General features: G+C 34.4%; 1 protein-coding gene across 2 annotated transcripts in view; it reads right to left on the reverse strand.

The window, feature by feature from the left end:
* Nucleotides 1-21,921, reverse strand: part of NLGN4X (neuroligin 4 X-linked) — a 160,630-nt gene that overhangs the window by 51,940 nt on the left and 86,769 nt on the right. Inside the window, exons 4-5 of one of the 2 annotated variants that reach the window (XM_054271439.1) lie at nucleotides 15,180-15,239; nucleotides 11,485-11,637 (exon numbers count right to left, since the gene is read on the reverse strand). In XM_054271439.1, coding sequence (XP_054127414.1) covers nucleotides 11,485-11,637; nucleotides 15,180-15,239 — 213 coding nt within the window. The remainder of the gene's footprint in view (nucleotides 1-11,484; nucleotides 11,638-15,179; nucleotides 15,240-21,921) is intronic. The other variant, XM_054271442.1, reaches the window with a different exon arrangement.

The raw sequence follows: 21,921 nt of genomic DNA on the forward strand, positions 1-21,921 counted from the left end.
GTGGAAGGGGTAAAATGTCACCAATTTAGAACTTCTGCGGTGACTGGTCTTTTTATGTTGCTAAATGAAATTTTTCTTCATTGAGATGACATAGAAAGTGTTTCCAGATAGGAGAATTTTAATATAGTCTTCTTTTAGGTATCATCTTTTGGCAGATACCAAGATGCAAGCAATTTGTCCTCGATGATTCAGCTATATAGCTAGCTGATTACCAGACTGAGATGCTTCTTTGTTGGAGTGATTTTCTTCCTCTTGTGATCTTTGCAAATTATTTCAGATTCAAGTTATTAAAATGAAAGGAAGACTTTCTCTGCAGTAAGAGAAGATATTGCATTTTAAGGAAGACAATCTGAAGATGAAAACTGGATACCTTAAATTGAAAGACAAAAGTCGTACTGATTTAAACAGCAGGAGGATTTAATCATGAATGTCAGAAAAATTTGTCCCACAGGTTATTGAATATACTGCATGCAGTTATGAAGAAGAAATAGTAGTTCAAAGTCTGTGTTATTTTAGCAGTATGCACAATGGATTTTTATCTTCCCCATAAAGTTTCTCTTTCAGAAGACTATATTTGAAGTAAATCCCTGGAATATTTTCTTCTAAGTGTTGTCCATGCACATATCCTCTGTGAAGGCAATAAAGAGGGGCAAAGTAATTTTAATAAAAAATATTGTTTATGAAGATAAATTATTAAATAGCTTCTTTTTTTTTAAGATTTTTAGAATGCCTAAGACATAAAACTTACTGAAAACTTACTGATACTTATTGAAAAGTAGAAGTCTAGCTGGATTTTATTCTCTCTTATCAGCCACAGGCATGCCTAGCTGGCTTCAGTAGGCACTATAAAGGTCTCAGTAAAATTAACTTGCATTTCAATTGAGCATTGACTAAAATCACAGGAAAAAACCAGATGTGTACACTGGGAGAGGAGCAGCTGGAGAGCAGCCCTGCAGAGAGGGATCTGGGGATGCTGGTCAGCAGCAGGCTGAGCAGGAGTCAGCAGGGTGCCTGGGCAGCCAAGAGGACAAACCCCATCCTGGAGGGCATCACCAGCTGCCCAAACCAGAGAGCTATCCCTCCTCATTCAGCCTCACCTTGAGTGCAGTTCTGGGCCCCGTGATTTAAAAAGAATGTGAAAATCCTTGAATCCATCCAGAGGGTGGCACCAAAGCTGGTGCTAGGGCTCAAATGCATAAGAGAAAAGGTTTTTCACCAAGGCCCCCTTATTCTTTCTCCACAAAATAACCAAATAATTCAAATTCTGACATTCTGAAAAACAGCGGAAACTTCCATGCACCAAGATAAGTGATTGAAATATTCTTTCCTTAAAAACAGAGTCACAGCATTTGAAAATGAAGATAAGACCATTTCAGAAAGAAACAATCTTGAGTCTAGCATTGTAGAGGCCATGTGCATATACATAAGCAGATACAAAGTGCCATGAGCTCCTGGTTGTGGTTGTATAGAAAAAAGCAATTATTCTCCTGTCACTCTATTGCTATGAAAAAAAACTGATTTTTTTTATCACTCTGTAATGCACATTAGCAGAAAAGAGAAATCTTTTTCTTCTTAGAGAAGTCATCAATTGAAGCAATGTAATTTCTCCCGAGAGCAAGGGAAAAGTAAAGATGAAATTAGGACCTTATGAGTCACAGCTTTTTCTCTCTTCTATTTTGGGAGCATAACATCTGTAAGCTACCCTTTATTCAAGGATATTCAGAATTGAATTCCTTGTAATTTTATCAAGGACTAATCCAAGCCCTTGATTTAAAACAATTAACAATCTAGGGCAGAATGGGTGTTTGAATCCTCCTACTTCCCACAGTAACATAAAAATAGCATGCAGAAAGTGTGGCTTTTTTTTTTTGTTGCTGGTTTGGTTTGTTTCCCCTCTGTCCAAGAAACAGGAATTCTCTCAATATTTTCTGGTAAAAGGAAAACTAGACAGAAGTTAAGGAGCTTTACAGTCAAATCTCTTAGAAGTTTACAGCAGCTAAGTCATCTGTATCAACAACATAAAGTTTTAATGACAGCATTTCTCCCTGAAAGATTCTCAACAGAAGAAAATCTTCACTGATTATGTCTTGCTGGGGACTAAGGCAATCCCATTGAAAGTATAAGGGCACGAAATTTTTCTCATGACTATTAAGTCTCAATGTGATATTTGGCAGTGGGCCAGACAATCTCTGTAAATCAATGTATTATTTGTTACCTTCTTATTTGACTGAAATATCTTCTGATAGAAGCAGAACTAGTCATTAGAAATGAGATTATAACAGAGACATAATGCAGTTAGATACCCACTTGCCTATAAAATGTAGGAATATTTTCAAGGAGCACAAATATTTACAATCAGACAACTTGTTTTACATGGAACAGAGTGAAATATGAAAAATCATACTTAAATTGTTTCAAAAGGAGTCACACACCTGAGTAAGTGTTAAACATTGATTTATATTTCTAGCAGAAATGAAGACCCAAACTTATTCATTAAATTTACAGAAATTGGTTTTGTTTCTTTACATGGCTAAAATCTGACTTTATGCAAATATGATTGTATGAGTGACAAAACTTAGGTACCTTCTGGTTTTATTCTTGTCTCTAAAATTCTTCAGAAGTATAAGTATTTATTTATTTTACCTTTTCCCAGATCCAAAAGTGACGGTACTTAGTTTTAGGAAACATACATAATACAATCCACAGATGATGAGAAAATGGGGAGCAGAAAAATGGAAAATTCTTAAATAATTTTGTCCTTCTCACTTTTCCAACAGTAATTTTATTGCATCCAGTACTGTTATGCTTTCTCCTAATCAATGTGAGCTTCAAATGAACAAGAGCTATCACAGGAGACTTGACACCAATGAAAGCCAAAAGGACACATTATTTTGATTTCCTAAATGGAATAGAAACCATAATTTTCAATTAGAAAGCAGAAGTGAGGAGATGAAAATGGATAGCCTTTCTCAACTGCTAACCTTTACCTGCGGATATCTATTGAAGAATGCACTTAACATCCACCAGAAAGCTTTATTCATTCAATATTTTCATATATTTTACAGAGGCTTTTGGAGATATTAAAGCAAAAAAAAAAACCACATCTGTTCTAAAATGGAAACTCCAAATCCACACTGGAAGCATGTTTTTAGTTCTGTATATTGTATATTGTATATTGTATATTGTATACAATGTGAATAGGTTTTGTAAAGCAGTAAAGGTATTTTAATCCTTCAGTGTCTGCTAGGCTCTAATTGCAAGGAATTATGTGGAAGGTATAAAATAATTGAGGGAAAAAATGCAGTTATTTTGCTATCCTTCCAAGAGCTGGTGAAATCCTGCATCTTTTAACTCTTTTAACCACTGCACTATCTCCTTGTGAACAATATAAAGACATTTACCTCACACACACTATTGTCATTCTGATTATGTTAACAAGCTCATTTCCAAGGGGTGTTTAGAATAAATTACACTTTTTTTTTTCTTTTTCTTGGTTTTTTCCCCTTCCAATTTCTGTATAAAATATTGTCTCCTACAAAATGATAGATTTAACGTGCATTTCTGTTAGTCAGCCAGAATCTTCATAATAGTACTAAAAGCATATCTCTCACAGTATCTTTCTGGATAACATGTCCAGCACACTGCTGGGTAAGCACATCATGCATTGGGTTAGTAACTGGCTCACAGATAGGGCCCAAAGGGTCCTTTACACTGTCTTGTAGCTTTTTGATCTTTTTAACTATATAGGCTACAATAAAAATTATTTTATAAGACCGTGCTCTACTGTCATAGTCAACTGAGTCAATCCATCAAGCCTGGAGAAACTGGATTCTGTTACTTTTAGGTAAAAGGAACTCTCTGTCAAAAGTTTCTTGCTAAATTTCATTTTTGGCAATTACATTTCAACAAACAATATACCTAATTTTAGAAGCTCTATGAGTCTACACACAGCTTCTGATGACACTGTTACTTAGCATTTGTTGTTTCTGGTATTTGAAATGGAAGAGTCTAAATTAAACGGTATATGGATAGAGCTTATGTGCTGCATTTGCACAAACACAATTTCTGTGACTGTAATAATATAATTAAAATATAAGAAAAATGTACATTTTACCAAAAGAAATAAAAGAATTAATGATCATCTTCACAATGTTTACAAAAATATGTTAATAGCAGTGAGATTAACAGGTGTCATTCTGGGAAATTAGGAATTACACTGAACTAGAAAATCAGCTTTGAAAACTGACATTAGCTAACACACTGTTAGCCAGCTGCGAAGAAACATGAGAGATCAAACTGGCCAGGAAATCTGCATGAAGCTTAGAGATGTGAGTGAGGATATGTAGAGAAGTTTGTATTGGCTTCAACAATATAAAAAGCCACAGTAACCTTAATGAGTCTAAATAAGCCTCCTTTCTGTTTAAGTGTCACAGACATCTTTTGTGAAAAATCCTTTCTTTAGGATTTTTCCCCCTTCTGAGAAGCTGTGGCCTCAGCAACAAAGTGTAAACAATGGTTATCTGCTGCTGTAGAATGCAACAGGTGCGTCCGTGATTGGTCTCGGGTGAATGTTTGGATTTACTGACCACTCACGGCAGATCTGTTCTTGCTTTCTGCCTGGACACAGACCTTTGTTATTCATTCCTTTTCTATTCTTAGCTTAGCTAGCTTCTTAGAACTTTCCTTCTATTCTTTTTAGTATAGTTATAATGTAGTATATATGTCATAAAATAATAAATCAAGCCTTCTGAACATGAGGTCAACATTCTCGTCTCTCTCTCACCCTGAAGACCCTTGCAAGGCCTGTAACATTTAAGCATGAAATCTATTTACTTAGCACACTCCAGCTCCTGGGTCATTCCCATGTTTTATTACCTCTGGCCTTTTCTACCAGGAGACCACCTTGGGTTTCCTGTACTAGTGGAATCACACAGAGTGGAGGTAGAGAGGGCTGTCCAGAGGCACAAGGGGAACAGATATCTGTATATCAAAATTTAAAATACAGAGTTATTCTGTGCAGCAATTACACTATTCAAGGTAAAGTTCAATATCTTGTAGAGTAGAGTACACAAGAATCTGGCCCTGGGGTCACATACTGCTTGCTTTATTTGATTACTGCTGAATGGGATAGGATAGGATAGGATAGGATAGGATAGGATAGGATAGGATAGGATAGGATGGAATGAAATACAATAGAATAGAATAGAATAGAATAGAATAGAATAGAATAGAATAGAATAGAATAGAATAGAACACCATGCAGCTCAGCTGGAATGGACCTATAACCATCAGTCAAATCCTAAGCAGGTCATTTACAACATACACTTTGTCAGTGTTGTAACTTGCACAACAGGCACCCAGTGAACTAGCACAAGCTCAGGTTTTCACTAACTTGAAGATATATGGAGCTTCCTTGCAAACTTGATTTATATTTCACTGTCTAATGTGATTACTTATAGAGATTATAATTGCATGTGGATATAATTTCAGCTAAAAGGAAGTCCAGCCTATTCAGACAGAGTATTTAAAATGGATGCTCATTGCCAAAAAGGCAGATAGATGAGAGATAGTCTATTCTTATCTGCATGATTTAGAATTCTAAGAGGAAGAAAATTGCAAGGGGTCTTGGAAATGCTAATTCAATTTTACAGTTCTGAACTCTTAGTGTGTCTCATTTTACTGCAGTAGATATTTCAGTTAGCTCTGCCTTCCAAAATATCTAATTCATGTTTCTAGAATTTATCTCAGCTTTTGCATTTCTTGTTTTTCTGTAGTAAGATTCTGGCTTCCAAATGACTGATACATATTTCTGGAAATCATCTCTGGTTCTGTCACACAAGAACATTCCTCTTTGAATATGGCAACTTTTTAGACAATTGCTTAATTTTTTTTTTCTTGAAAATGTGTAACACTGTGATTGAATTTAACTGTATAAAGTAGTACTATAGGACTTTGATTTTATTGTTTTGAGGTTTTGTTTTGGTTCTGGATTCATTTTATTTTTTTTTTAGGGAGAGTGAGTTGTCAGGTGTACTTTCTGCTGTTATACAATCTAAACAGAGATTCCACAGATTGAAATATCACCATGAGATGGATGATTCAGGTCGTGTCTCTGTAAAACAACACTAAAAATAAATCCCTCTTTTGTATTTTTCCTGCCAACATAATCCTGGAAAAGGCACTAAAAGAGTGCTTATAGCTGTGTTGGAAAGATGTTGCTACTTCTAAAAGCATATCCAAAAAGACTAAGAATGTAGACAATAAAGAGGAATTGAGCAGTATCTAGATTGAGTGAGCCAGCTTATTCAAACCATTCAATATTTGGTAACACTACAGCACACTTTTAATTAGGATATCTATTTTTCCTCCCACTCTCATAAATTTCTATTATTTTTGATAGATAACTCTCCAAATAGCTTTGTAATTTTGAAAATTCAACTCAGTTTTTGAAAACCTTACATGTATAATAAAAAGTTACACAATGCTCAAAGCATGTAGTGAGGGTTGGGGACCACCATGGGATTTAGTACTTCTGTGTTTTACAGTATTGAATTTTTCAGTACACAGGAGCACTGCCTCACACTGGGACAACTTAGCAGCTTCCTGTAGCTCCAGTAGCATCTTCAGTCGTCACTGTGGTGAGGTATGAGTAAAAGCAGAAACTGCCTAGCAGGGCAGGGGCAGCATCCTCACAAGCCTTGAAGAGTACAAGTAATTAAACTCAGCACCACAGCACCCCTCAAACAGTGCACACTACAATAAGTAGAAGGCAAATGTAATTTATTTTTTTTATTGTCCCAAAAGTATCCTATCCATGAAATGCATTTTGATAAATGCATGTTTATACATAAAGGGAAAATATGGCCATCTAAATAACAACTCATATTATTGCTGCATGCATTGTTGGGGATCTATAAATTAGAGGAAATTCTAGAACTCAAAGGAGAGAGAGAGAATTGAAATGTTGGAAAGCCTTGGGCCAATCTGTCTGCTTTTTTGGGATGTTTAGTTAAGAGAGAAAGAGAGAGGTGAGGAAATTATTCCCAGAGCATCTCTGCAGTCCTCTAAGACAGGAGGTATTTTTAGAGTTACAGATACATATTGTTCAGTGCACAATCTAAAGACTTATATTTTACCCATATGCAAGGAGAAAAGATAGACATGAAAATATTTGTCTCTACTATTCAGTTAAAAAGGTTTTATAGCTCTGAATGTCATGATGTTACATCTACATTAAAAAAGTGTCTTTTCTGACTCAGACGTCTGTCTTTTCATTTACTTTACACCAGAATTTTTAATTTCTCGGTTGTAGCCATACTTTGGGGAAGTGGAAACAGGGACATATATCCTAAGAAGAAGATAAAGATGCTGTCCAGATATATAGGGAAGGGATTAGAAAAACTAAGGTGCAGCTGGAGCTGAATTAGGCAAGGAATATGAAGACTGGCTAGAAGGGCTTTCACAGATATGTTGCTCAGAAAAGGAAGATGTACTTCACACAATAAATAAGAAAAGAGAACTATTGAAAAATGCCATGGAGAAGTCTGAGCTACTAAAACATTTTTTTTCCTTCTCAGTTTTCACTGGTAATCTCTCTTCCTACATCTGTCAAATCCCCAAATTTTCAGGCAGAGATTGGGGGAATTAAATCTCCACCATTGTAGTAGATCAGTTTTCAGATCACCTGAGGAACCTGAGCATACAGAAGTCCATGGGATCCAACAAAAACTCTTGAGGGAAATAAAAGATGCAGACACTAAGCCAATTTCCACCATATTGGAAAAACCAGAGAACCTGAGGAAGGCCCCAGTGACTGAGGGGATATCACATCTGTTTTAAGAAGGATACTTAGGGGGATCCTGGGAAGTACTGACCAGTCAGCTTCCCCTCCATGCCCAATAAGATCACAGAACAGGTCCTTATGGAAGTTATACTGAAGCATATGCAAGACAGAAATTTGACTACAGACAGCATCATGGCTTCACCAAGGGCAAGTCGTGTCTGGCTTAGCTACAATAATGACAGGCCATATACAATAATGTGACTCCATCAGTAGCAAGCAAAGAGCAATCAATGTTATTGACTGGATGTTATCTGCCTGGATGCTTTTAAGAAATTTTTTTAAATCCCCTATAACATTCTTGACAATAAATTAAAGAAATATGAATTTTATGGATAGACTGTTGGATGGATAATGAACTGGCTGAATGGCCATGTACTCAAAACTTGCAGTCAACAACTAAATATCCAAGTGCAAAGTAATTACCAGTGGTGTCCCTTAGGGTTCACACTGGGACCAATGCCATTTAATACCTTCATTAAGGACATAGACAGTGGGATTAAGTGCACCATCAGGAAGTGTGTGGACTTCACGAAGATGAGTATTGTACTTGATGTACTAGAGAGAAGGGATGCCATGCAGAAGGACTTTGAAAGGCTTGAAAACTGGACCAGCGGGAACCTCGAGATCAACAAAGCCAAGTGCAAGGTCCTGTACCACCATTGGAAGAAACTCCAGTATTTTACAGACAGATGAATGAGATGACTTAGGGATAATGGTGGATGAAAATACTGGACAAGAGACAGCAATATGCACTTGCAGTGCAGAAAACTAACCACATCCTGGGCTGCATCAAAAACAGTGTGGCCAGCAGTGATGGAGGTGATCCTGTCCCTCTACTCTCGTAGAGACCAGAAAAAGAAAGCCACGGATCTGTTAAGGAAGGTCCAGAGGAGGGCCACAGAAATGGTCAGAAAAGCTTAACTGAGACTGTTCAATCTGGAGAAGAAAATGCTTCTAGGAGACCTTATTGGAGCCTTGCAATATATGAAGGGTGGTCACAAGAAAGATGGAGAAACGTTTAATCAAGCCCACAGTGGCAGGACAGGGGAAAAAAAAATATTATGAGTGTGGGGAGACACTGGAACAGGTTGCCTAGAGAAGTTATAGATGCTTCACTGTTGGAAGTGTTCAAGCTCAGGTTGGATTGAGCTTTGAGCTACCTGATGTAACCAGTGTCCCTTCCCATGGCTTCAGGGTTGGAGTGGATGGTCTTGGAAGGTCCTTTTGAACCCAAAACTTTTCTTAGTGTTATGATCTGTCTGAGTAACATCATCCAGTAGTCATCTGTGTGGTCCTAATACTTTTTCTATCCACTGCTATTAATGACACACTGTAGACCGAAAGAAAAATAATGTGCCTCAAGAACAGTACTAACATTTATGGAGAGTATAAGATTCAGTATTCTTGTCCATTCAAGTGAATTTTCCAGAGGAATTAAGCATCTCCAGCAATTCAGTACTGTGATAAATTAGATGTCTATTCCTTCATTACAGGGTGAGATAATAGTGATAGAATTACACATCTCTGTCATTAACAACAGGTCTGTATGTGACCTTGTATATGCACTTTCAAATCAAACACCATTGAAACACACCAGATTTACAGAAATATGGCCTCCAGTTACCCAGACTAGAAGAAAAGGATACAAATATTGTTAGTATTCAAATCATATGTCATAAATTAACATTACTTTTTAAACTCTTATGAATAGTCATGTTTGTTTTACACGTGGCTGTTTTTCTGAAGAATTTTGTGCTTTCTTTTTCATATTTTTTTTTTAACTCATGAAGCAAAAATACATGGAATTCACCTAATATTTTCCAATGTCCAGGGAGAGCCTAATGAGCTCTCAATGATCAAATTTACATTTTACCCCAGAGGAAAAAAATGCAAATATGTTCATAAAACAGATCTCCTCTGATTTTTAAGTGTATACACATTTTCTGAATATCTTCTGTTTTTCTAATTCAAACATAGAATTTTGTAATAAAGAATAAATTCCTTAGTGTCTTGAAAGTTACATTTGCCACTGTTGAGAAGCAATATTTAATGTCAATACACATATGTATTTTTCCTAATCCATTTAAAATCCTGACCACTGTTACTTTTCTCTTTCTCCTATAAATGTCCCTGTTTTGTGCCTTTTTGCCTGAATTGCACAATTAAAAAAAACAGCATTCTGACTCTTTCTTCTTTTTTCTTTGTTTTCAATTTAAATACATAAAATAGGAGTTCACCAATGAAAATATTGCACTTTTCCCTTTAGATTTATAAAATACAGAGAGGCAATGACACATTTTAAACCACTTATAGTGGTTTACGCTCATCTGTATCCTTCAACAATGTTAGTTGTAAGAAACCAAGAGAAAACTTTTTAAAGAGATGCATTAAATAATCTTTTTTACAGATGAAAAACTACCAAGATTCTGGCTATATATGTTGTTTGACAAAAACCAAAACTGCAATTTGTTTTCTTGTGTCTTCAGTTCTTCCTTTTTTGTCCTTTTGTTTGTTTGGTTGGTTTTTTGTTTATTTTTTGTTTGTTTGTTTGGGTGTTTCTGAGTACCAATACTGCATGCATAAATACACCAAGATATCTTTTTATATTTCTGGGTTTAAATTTAAATCTCTTTCAATCATAGAAAAAAATACTCGTTTCTATTTAATGAATAATCAAAATCAGGGACAAAAAGAAATCTCAGTACTCTGATGAACTATTAAGTTGTTGAAAAACATGAACAGCATGAACAGATAGTTCAGCAAGAGAAGACTTCTGTTTTCCAAATCACTACCTACTATGAAAATAGATCAGCTTTGCTATTAAAAAAAAACAAGATCAAAAGTCCTTGTAAAAAGACACACAAATAAAATTACTGTATTTTAGCTTGTGTATCTAAAATGCCAGAAATATGAGCATTTGAGCATTTTGTATTCTGTTCTATACAAACTATAAGCTTTTTCACTAAGATAACAAATATTTCTAATGTCTGCCATTTCCTGTCATTTTTTAGATTTTATTTTTTCTATGGAAAAGCAGAACCTCAAAAAATAAATAAACCTTATTTTGAACAAAAGTTTGGTACATGCTATGCACCATGATTATGGAGTTTCTGATCTTTTTGAAGATAATGTCACTGTACTTCTTAAAACCTCTTGATTGCTTATTACCCACAACACAAATTCCTTCAGTGTATATGACCTTTATTTTTTGTATGTATCTCTAAAAATCAATTGGCACACAAAATTAGTAAATACATTTAAATAGTAAATACAGATAAATAGTAACACTTTCCTTCTTCTTGCCATTGCCAACTGTTTTAAAACCATGAGGACTCATTCTTGATTGACTTTCTTCTTCCTTTTTGTTTTAAACATGGAATAGAAATTATTTAAGAAAAAGATACCAGTTATCAAAACATTATACATTTCCAGTCCATTTCTTTTTAAAGTGAAGGCAGTTGTCAAAAATAATGTAGTTTAGCCCAGTTTCCATTTAAAAATGGACAGAATTCAAAATCCATCATTGAGATTGTTCTGTTTTAAAATCAAAACTGAGCCAAATATCTATGATTGATCAATGGAAAAATTCAGGAATCAAATATTTCTGTGTAAATATTTCTATGAAGAAAAGAGTCACTTACCTAAAACCCCCAGCCTGTAATTGATAGTGATAACAATGACATTTCCATAACTTGCAAGAATGCTGCCATCAATCATATTTCCAGTACCCTCCATGTAAGATCCACCATGGATGTAGACCATAACGGGTTTCTTGCTGTTCTGATCATGAATGTCTGAAAAAATTCAAGTAAGGAAAACACAATAAAGCAATAAAAACATAAGGAAAATGGCATTAGCAATTTTTAATAGTGCTTACAATAGTCTTAATTACTTATGTTTTCAATGTCACCACCCCTATACTCACTAGCTCACACATTTCAGGACCATCCTACAAGCGTAATATTTATAATTTAAAATTTCAAATACTATTTCCTCTGAAATGGTCTCACTTCTAATGCATTCAGTATTACAGGAAATTTAGTTTTAATGGAAATGTCTTAAAGCCTAAAAAAACAAATTATGAAATAATCCTGGTTTCTTTAGAATACTCAGTTTCAAAAATATACCAATTTAGAAATATCTGTGCATATAATAATATAATTATAGTAAGGATCCATACTTTCCCATTTCTTGTGGGACATAATTATTGAAATTATATTCCAAATAGTTCAGTAAGAAATAATAGCAAAAACTCTAACTGCTCTGGTAGAAGAAAACATAGCAGTCTGTTCTTTCTTTTAAACAGCCTTGGAGTTAACAGAGAGGATTTATGTGAATTTATGGCACACATTTTTTGTATTTAAATCAAATTATGTATTTTGTGTTGCACTTTTCCTGGTCTAGTAGCAGCTAAGCCTCAAAGAACAAACTTGAGTTAATGGATGATCTTTTGTATAGGTAGAAAATTCCTGGCTACTTTAAAAAAATAAACAGCTGGGTCTATAAAAGAAAGTTCAATGAAATTGACAAAACTTTAAAAAATTCTAAAAGAAAGTTAAATGAAATTGATATTACATATGTAATAGTGAGTTATAAAGATGTGCTTATCAGTGATTGGGGTATATTTGGGAGAAGGTTAATCTAAAAAGTTCAGCTCTTGGTGCCAGTGATGATTCAGAATACCTAAATCTGAAATTTATGTTTGCTACAAAACATTGTGATGAGAGGTTAAGCTCCTCTATGAGGTAGAAGGCAATTCAGAAAGCTACCATTAGATGTACAAATCTTCTATAAATAATTCAGTCTATCTGCATGGAATCAGAGCACTTCTTTCAATTATACAGCACAACATACAAGGAAAAGCAGAGGCTCTGATTATTCAACCAGGTTTTGAAAAAAATCTTTTGGATAGGCATATATTGAAGAGTGGAGAAGGATTGCAGACAAAGGAAAAGCTGAGCTAAATACCTACAGGTGAGGGATGGGATCTACATTTGAAAAGCTTCCAAACATCCTCCCTCACCTTAGGCAGATTAGGAAATACTGAGATAAAAAATGTGATTGCCAATGAGGAACCAGATAGTCAGTGTTTTATATATGTGGAATTAATTAGAGCATATTTAAAGGTAAATTTTGACTATCATATTCCTGTGTCCCACTTTTGCTTTATTCCTGCGTACACCTTAAATATGACAAATTTCCAGCTGAGTTCAGGAATGTCCAGGCTGCAATATACACCTGTCCATTTGTCGGAGTTTAAGGCTTGTAATTGATTCTGCCTCCCTTCCAGGAAAAGAAATATCCTTACATGTTGTATTTTACACGTCATACTTGAGCAGCAGAACAAAAGATTTTGTGATAAGATCTTTTTAATTGTTGTGACGATAAGAGTAGTTCAGCAATTAAACAGATCATTTAAAGCAATGAGGTGCATTCTAGTAGATTGATTTATTTTATTTTTATTGTCAGCATTTCCAGCAAAGTATATAAAATTGCTTCTTCTCTGAAGGCACAGCTAAGATCTCAAAGAACCTGAAAGCAGCAATTATTTAACACAATTATTTGTGTTGCTGAACTACCTTTCCCTTCTCTCCCCAAAATCTCATGGCACGATTTGTTTGCATTTAATCTTTTCTTATTACTTTATTCTACCTCAGGGTTGAATCTTTCACTGATGAAGTCAATAGAAGGTTTCCCCTTCCTCTTCAATGTGAACATTATTATTTTCAACATAAAGGAAATTAGCTCAATGCTTTATGCTTAGATGCTTAGATCTAAAATGGATACCTTTGTTAATCATGAAATCCTAACATTTTATCAATTTTTAAAAAGGTTGAGTGATTATGTGTTCATAATCTAGTATTTATCTTTAAAGCAACTTTGGTTTTGTCTGTTATTTGTCCTTTACTTTAAAATTAACTTCAGAATTTGGTATAGAAATGATAATACCATCGTTTGAAAAAGCCTGTGTTGCACAGAAATAGGAAACTGACAATCAGAAAGCAACAGAGTAATTCTAGAGTACTCTGCACAGTATTTCTCTGTTGTAAGAAAAAGTGTAATTCAGCAGTGAAGGTAGTGGAGTAGAGGGCAATCAGTGTGAATCAAAGACCTGAGATTTTTATTATGGTATTTTATAAACAGACAGTGTAGGTACAATAGTCCTGAACTCCCAGGAAAAGAGGTGATAGTATCATCACTGCAGTGTGTAAGATTTTAAGGGAAAGAGAGAGGACATATGTTTCCAAGTTATTTGAAATTATGTCAGATGGAAAAAAAAAAAAAAAAAAAACCAGGAAAAAAGACATGGAATAACACTTTGGATTGGCCAAGCCTGAGAGGATTAGTAAAGATGTTGCTTTGAAGCCAGACCAACAAATTATCCAGGATTTTTGTCTTCTCATTTAATATGAAAATGTTTTTTTCTTTATTTGGTAAATACATGTAAGCTGACAATGTAACTTTAATAAAAAGGAAGGGTGAGAATAGAGGAAGATTTCATGACTTCTTTCTATTTTGGTGCATCCTAAATAGATTTGTTGCGTCAAGGCAAGAAAAAAAATTGTTTCCATCTAAAACTTTTTTGGGGTATTTCACTGTGAACTTTTAGCATTTCCTTTCAGGAAACCCAGTGCAACTTTGAAAGAAGTCAATGAAAATGATTGTTACTGATTTCAGTGGGAATGTGGTCAGAGTCCGAATGAATGTGTCTCAGAGGCTAGCTGATTACAGGAAAAACACAATAAAGCAACATCAACAGCTTCCTTTATTTTTGTGTCCTGAAATAAACCACATCCTGTGAGAAAAAAATACAAATAAGTAAATAAAAATAGCAAAGACAAAGCACAGTTCAACTGTATCAATGTACAGCATGTGCACTGGGGAAACAGTGGAAGTGAAAGGAAGGATATATGTGAGTTTTTTCATGAATTTCAAACAAGTGAATATACAAAATGTGTAGGAGGGAAAAGAGCACATGCATGTTTTTAAATTCCATTTTCTCAGCCTAAAGAAAGAATAGAGGGGAAAAATATGTGGTTTCAAATAACATTTATGTTACTCACTTCACACATATTTAGGAATAAATTTTACACTTATGTCACGGAGGAACTGCAGTCATCTATATGCTAATTTAGATTTTAAAAAGAAAAACAATCAAAGCAAATTCTAAAGAAGAAAATAAAGAAGCACACTGATGTGAGCTTCTGCAAATAAGGGACTAAAAATCATGTTGAAATAACAGCAATAATAATAACAATATTCATTCTTATTATAACAAAAATTGAAAAGTTTATGTTCATGCATCAGGGTCAGGCTTTGAAAAAACAAAAAATACCTTCATCTTCACCACGATCATTACTGGTTATATCATCTGCGCTTTTCTTTGTGTTGGCTCCTGTGTTCATATTGAGGAGGAGAATAAAGGGAAAAAAGAGAATTCAAAACCAGCAGGTTCTCAAAAAGAAAAAAACCACTAGTACAAAAAATGTAACAAAAATGTCAAAATCTGTTACATTTGAAATTGAAAAACAAAAAAGATGCAAACTGCACATAAACATAAAATGTCAAGAAGAACAAATTGAAAATATTTGAAAAAATGTATCATATTCTGTGACAATGCAGTACTTTAGTTAAAAGTGATTTTTTCAAAAAAAATCAAATTAATGTGCTATTAAAAAAGAATAATATAAACCAAAAAAGTATGTTAAAAATTACAAAATTATGTTTTACATAAGAAATGCAATTTTTTTTTTCTGTTCTGTAACCTTGAGGAAATAATGCCTTGACTTACTTTCTTAAATAACTTAACATTTTATTCATCGTCATTACAATTTATTAAGAAATAGCCACAAGTTGAATTTTGGATAGAAATAATGCAAATAAAATGATTGTTTGAGTTTTACACAACTTGATTTGACCAAGACAAACCATAAAGACCTCCTTATAATTTAATCTTGTTTTCCATATGAGCAAAAATATATTTAAAAGAAGGCTGTAAACAAAAGTGAAACAGAGTTAAGTCAATGTCTATTCATGAAATCGGTCCAAAACCAGCCTTTGTTGAAAATATACCTCCTCTCATGCTCTTTAGAAAAACCTAGAAATTGACTGAAAACATTTACTTACCATGATAAAGAGCTTGCATTTCTTTATTAGACAATTTAGGGAAAAATATGTTTTAATTTGTATTCAACATACTTTCTTAAAATACTTTTGAGGTGTACACATGCACACACACACAGGCACACACACACAAACATTTATGCTCATACGTGTCACAGCCTGTACTTATGGGAGCAAAAGGAAATAAACATAGTTTTCACCATCCCCATCCTTGGGCAATACTTCTGTTTTGTGGCTAAAAAACCAAAAATACACCAAGCTATCCAAGCATTCTATAACACTGTGCTTATTCCCATAGCAAGTAGCCCTCTGTAATGTAAATGGTTACTTGATAAAGAGTGAAACACGAATAGGAAACTCAAGCTATAATTTAACTTAGAAATTAACATAGCTACTAAAGAAATAAAATGGTCTAAGCATGCTAATCATTATTTTCTTGAATTTTCTTTATTTTGAAGTGTCTTTTCAATACATGATGAAAAAGAACAGCATACTTTACCTTGTTTATGTATGAAGTTTAAATTTGTAACAGATATATCATATTTAAATAAATATTATTTACTCCTTTTATTTTCCCATTTAAATTTCACTGTTAACTATATTTATATACCTTAAAATCCAAAACTTCAATTAAATCTTAGTCCATTATTGTAAGACACAATACTATCATCATTACTAAAGCATTTAAGATTTTTTAATATATACACTTTTGGGATTAGTGTACTAGTTTATTTGTCTTCTGGGTACACATTTTCTACAGACATTTTCTGGAAGCACTGCCACTATGTATGCAGTGATGATGATTAGTGAGCAAAAATGTGAAAAGCAGGGACTGATACTCTATCTCCTCATAAAGTCTCCATCTTCAATGCTGTTGTACAAAAGATATTGTTTATCCAATACACCTGTGGATTCATTATATATATCCAGTACATAATTAACTAAGTAAAATATCTCTGTCAATGAAATACAGATGTTCTCCAATCCCTATTTACTTTCAAAATAAAGGAAAGTAATCCTTTTCACAATCTCTGCCTCCATCTATGTATGGTCCTTTTATTCAGTATTGTTTCAAATTACTTATAGCCCAATGACGGTGCAATACTTTCTCAGGTGATACACAAATAAGGTTAATTTTGTATTTAAATAAACTAAGTACTCAACCTTACCCTTAAACTATTTTTGATTCATGTAAAATATATATGAGAAATAGTTATTTATAGGCAATGAATACATATAGACACACGTTTGAACATACATAACAAAGTTCAATACTAGTTTCCCCAGGGAGGTGGTCTTTCAATTGTTTGATAAAAAATATGATCATCATATGGCAAATATAAAATCAACTGCCACATATTTTTTATTTGTATGAACTAAAAAATATCAAAATCAGTGTGATCCCATATATGCAGTACCTGTAGAAAAAAGCTGTGTGTACAGTTATAAGGACTGTAATCTCTATTTCACGTATTTTTGAGTGAAAGAAGTAGTTGTGTCCCAGAACACTTTAGTTTGGGTACTATCTCACCCCAAAATCTTCAATGCACATATCAATAACATAATGCAAAGATTTTCTCTTTAATGTGCTTCCCAGTGTGGGAAACACATTAAAGAGAATGGGTCAGTGTTCTTCTGATAAAATCAATGCAAGTGTAATGAGAATTTGGAAAATGTGCTCACATCATGCTATTAGATGTATCACCTAACAAGCTATGTGACATAAGGTTATCTGTAATAATTGAAACACCTCTTATTCAATTTTTGTTCTTCAAAGATGTAAAATATCATGTTGTAATCAATTTCCAGAAGAAATTACTATAACTTAGTATGTATTTATTTACAATGTTAGTGGGAATGCTTTTTCTCCTACATGCTGTGAAACAACCATTTTCCTATTGGCAATTGGAATACACTTTTGTAACTAAGTTCTTGAGTTTGAGAGGATTTTATATTCATTTTGAGATCTGGTAAGATGGATTGCATCAATGAGTTCTCAAGCCAAGTTTCTGCGCTCCTATCACATTGGACTTTTTTCATATCATGCATACCAGCCATAAAATCATGCAATTGTTAAGGCTGAAAAAGATCAAGTCCAACTGTGGCCCTAAGTACCATCTTTTAAATACCTCCAGGGATGGTGACTCAACAACTTCCCTGGACAGACTGTTCTAATGCCTGACCATCCTTTCCATGAAGAAGTTTTTCCCAATATCCAATTTAAACCCCTGCTGGTGAAACCTGAGGCCGTTTCCTCTCACCCAATGCCTTGTTTCTTGGAAAAAGAGACTAACCCCCAGCTGGCTACAAACTCCTTTCAGGTAGTTACAGAGTGATAAAATTTTCCCTGAGCTTCATATTCTTCAAATTAAACAACTCCAGCTCCCTCATTTGCTCCTCACACTTGTGGCCAGATGCTCCCCCATCCCTGCTGTCCTGCAATAACAGAGCATCCCAGTGCCTCAATGTTCTCCTTGCAGTGAGGGACCCAGAAATGAGCACAGGATTTGAGGTGCAGCCTCACCAGTGCTGAGTACAGGGGGACCTTCATTGTCCTGGTCCTGCTGGCCACACTATTTCTGATACAAGCCATGTGGGTGATACTGTCAGCATGTATTAGTATGTTTCTGGAAGTTTATATTTTTGAAAGGTTCACGTGATTTTTCTAAGCAATGCTCCTAAGTATTTTAGGTGCTTTTGGAGCTACTGAAATAATTCCAACAATGACATTTGTTCTCAGACTATCTCACACAGAGAGCAAAAATTTGAATTTTCCAACCATGTTGTCGTTTTTTTATTCAAAATGTCAATTCATTTGTCCTTAGACTTCTGAAAAAAGATGATAATCCCTGTCATAAGATAAAAAAAATTCACTATGCCTCTAAGGTTAGTTTAAGGTTGCATTAATCTCGGAGACTGAATGGAATTATAACTCAGAAACTCCCATTGCTCTCATTGTCTGCCTGCAACAGCTGATTGTCCCACAGATCAACACTTCCCTCTGCTTTGGGGCTTCTTTTGTGAGTGTTCAGGGTTGGGCCAATTTTTTCTCCATATCTCACATTCTCCTTATCCCAAATCACAGGAGCAGCAATTTTAACCTTCAGTTCCCATACACCAAATAAACATAATCACTGTATTATAGGATTTGCCCCATCTGCAGTCTGAGAACTGTTTACTCATGCATCCCACATTAAACAAGGTAAATTTCAACAGTAACCCAGGATCCAGAAGTAGTGGTAATGATCTAGTACAGTAAAGACTGAATTCTCTGAGCATCTCTATTGACTAACCTGGTGTTTGACCAGAGTTCCTTGTTTGCAAAGTTTGTGTTTCACTTTTCATAATACTGAAAAGTAGCAGAAAAATATTTCAAAATATAATTAGGATGGAAATTTTTTTCCCAAACGGTCAAGGCTAGGAACTACTTAATTACATATGTTAAATATGCTGTAGATAGCATAGCTTTACTGAAGAATACATTTGCATAAAGTTCACTGTGTTTTAGAAAAAAACTTTATTGTTAATGACAATTACTAGAAAAAGATGTGACTTTGTAACGCATATTTTAAAGGCCAGGTGATCTCTTTCCATTTGTCCTACAATTCCATTCACTGCTGAGAGAAAAGAGCAAGCTGTAATGTATTACTGAACTTTGTCAAGCCTCTTTTGCAAAGGATTTTTGTCTGTCAGAAACTGCTTCTTTTTCATATATATATGTATATATGTGTGTGTGTGGTTTTGAAAAGAGCTCCAGCCAATATCGTATTAACAAAGAAGGATTTCATGGGGGCTATGTTTTTTCCCTGTAAGAAGCACTCTAAGCAATGCAGTTGCAAACATTAAGTCAGAAAACATCTCTAAAAGGTTTTGATTTTGAAACAATGATCAATGTGTTAATAAACTATTAAAAAGTATTTTATTTCATTTATCTATGCATGTGCAGTCACCTTGTATTCCCAGATTTGTTCCAATGCCATGCACAAATCTATCAGAAATTAAGAAGTCACCCTGCTGTAAGCATGTCCTCTGGCTCACATTTCCTTTGCATAATGAACAAAAATCTCATTCAGAAGCAAATTTTCTGGTTTTGTGAGTTGTCCCAGTTGTATTGACAATTTATGCTGCATCTTCCCCTATTCAGACAATATGAATCACATATATGTAATAGAGGCAGGTCCCATGCATGCAGTATACCACGCTTACATATTAGGTATTCACTCTGAAGCCTCTAATGGCAGCAAAAAATCATCCACAACTGCTTAAGCTGATGCCATTTCCTTGCATTTTATTTGCAATTGCTCCCTCTGTCACATACCTTTTGACCCCATTTAAATTTGGAAAAGGGCTCAGTTTTCAGAAATCATTATCAGTTGTATGACCTCTCAGTATCACATAGCACATGCTTAACCTTCTGGAAATTTCCAGCTCAAACCAAATTAATAAAGATTTTAATAGACATTATCTCAGTGGTATGTCTTATTTATGAAGCCATTTTAATAGAACTCTAAAGCTCTTGTTTTCCTATCCCATGAAAACTATTATAGTTTTACAATCAGGTCAAGTCAACAGTTCATTACAGTCTCAAGAGAGCATCAGTCAAACAAAATTTCCTTTCAGCATTTATCCTAAGATTGGTTGGAAAACTTTGCTTTGAGTCTCACCTAGCATGCAAGACTTGACACATTTCATGCCCAAAATAAGGGTTCCATCACTGGTGCAGTTTGGCTGCCGTAACACTGTACCTGGCTCATCCCTATGGCCAAGGCTCTCCAGCTGCCTTTATAGTTGTAACAAGAACTTCTTATTTGGCAGCTGAAGAAAGCTCAAATGAGGCATTTGACACTTCAAACAGAGTGAAGGAAAATGATTGTCTAGAATTTCAGCTTGTTAAAGTGACATAGAATTGACTGTGGATGCCCTATGTTAAGGAAAGACCATAGAGGCAGGCAATGTATCCACATATCTGCTGTTTGGAAGTCTGTTCATTTAATTAAAGAAATAAAAATATATTCATATTGCCTAGATTTAAATAAATATTATTCTTAACTACTTACTGAATAATTTCAATATGTGTGTGTAACTGTATGTGGGTGTACACATGTAAGCAAATATATACACATAAATGCACATGAAAAATCCCTATACAGCTAATCAGCTTCCAGAAAGAAACCACTTTTATATTCTGGCACTCCTTTCCCATAATCATGTCTAAATTAAGTTATAATACATCAGTAATGTGCATAACTCCAGCAAACACCCATATTTGATTATTTCAGTGCAGTCCTTAGCCATCAATTAGATGCCATCTCTCTCCTGAATAATACGAAGACTTAGACCTAGTGTTCTACGTAGTTTTCCATGTGAAATTCAATGAAAGCTCAGAAATTTCCTTCAATTTGACTGAATGAAATGTGTTTAGTTTTGTTTTAATTCCTATATTATCACTGAATAGCAGAAGACACACTATTAAAGTAGCCATTATTCTAATGCCATTAACAACAACAAAACAAAACCATTTGGGTTGCAAGTGCTAGCTCTGTAAAGCAGCAACATTTAACTAAGGAACATACAATACAATTGAATTCATGCTCTTAATCACTCCAGCTGCAACACACAAAAATTATTGGGATTCCAGAGAAAACACATAAATGTTGTTGAATATCCAGGAAATGTTCCTTTTTAAGAAAAGGGCATTAAAGGACAATTTTGTTTGATATCCATAATTGGATGGACTGTAAGGAAGATCAGCTGAAATCCACACAGTTTTGTGTGTTCCATGCATTAGGGAGGATTAAATCAAAAAGAAAATGCAGTTTCACAAGCTTTTTCAAATAGTTTTAGAGGACAAATAAAAAACCTGTCGAAAAAGAAAAATTCTGAGGTTGAAAAAGAGGTTGCATAAAAAATATGGGATTGTTATATTACCTCAGCTCTGTACTCTATGTTGCCTA

This window comes from Melozone crissalis, unplaced genomic scaffold, assembly GCF_028551555.1.
Source record: "Melozone crissalis strain CALT ecotype California unplaced genomic scaffold, PUWL_Pcris_2 ptg000013l_1, whole genome shotgun sequence".
Lineage (NCBI taxonomy): Eukaryota > Metazoa > Chordata > Aves > Passeriformes > Passerellidae > Melozone > Melozone crissalis.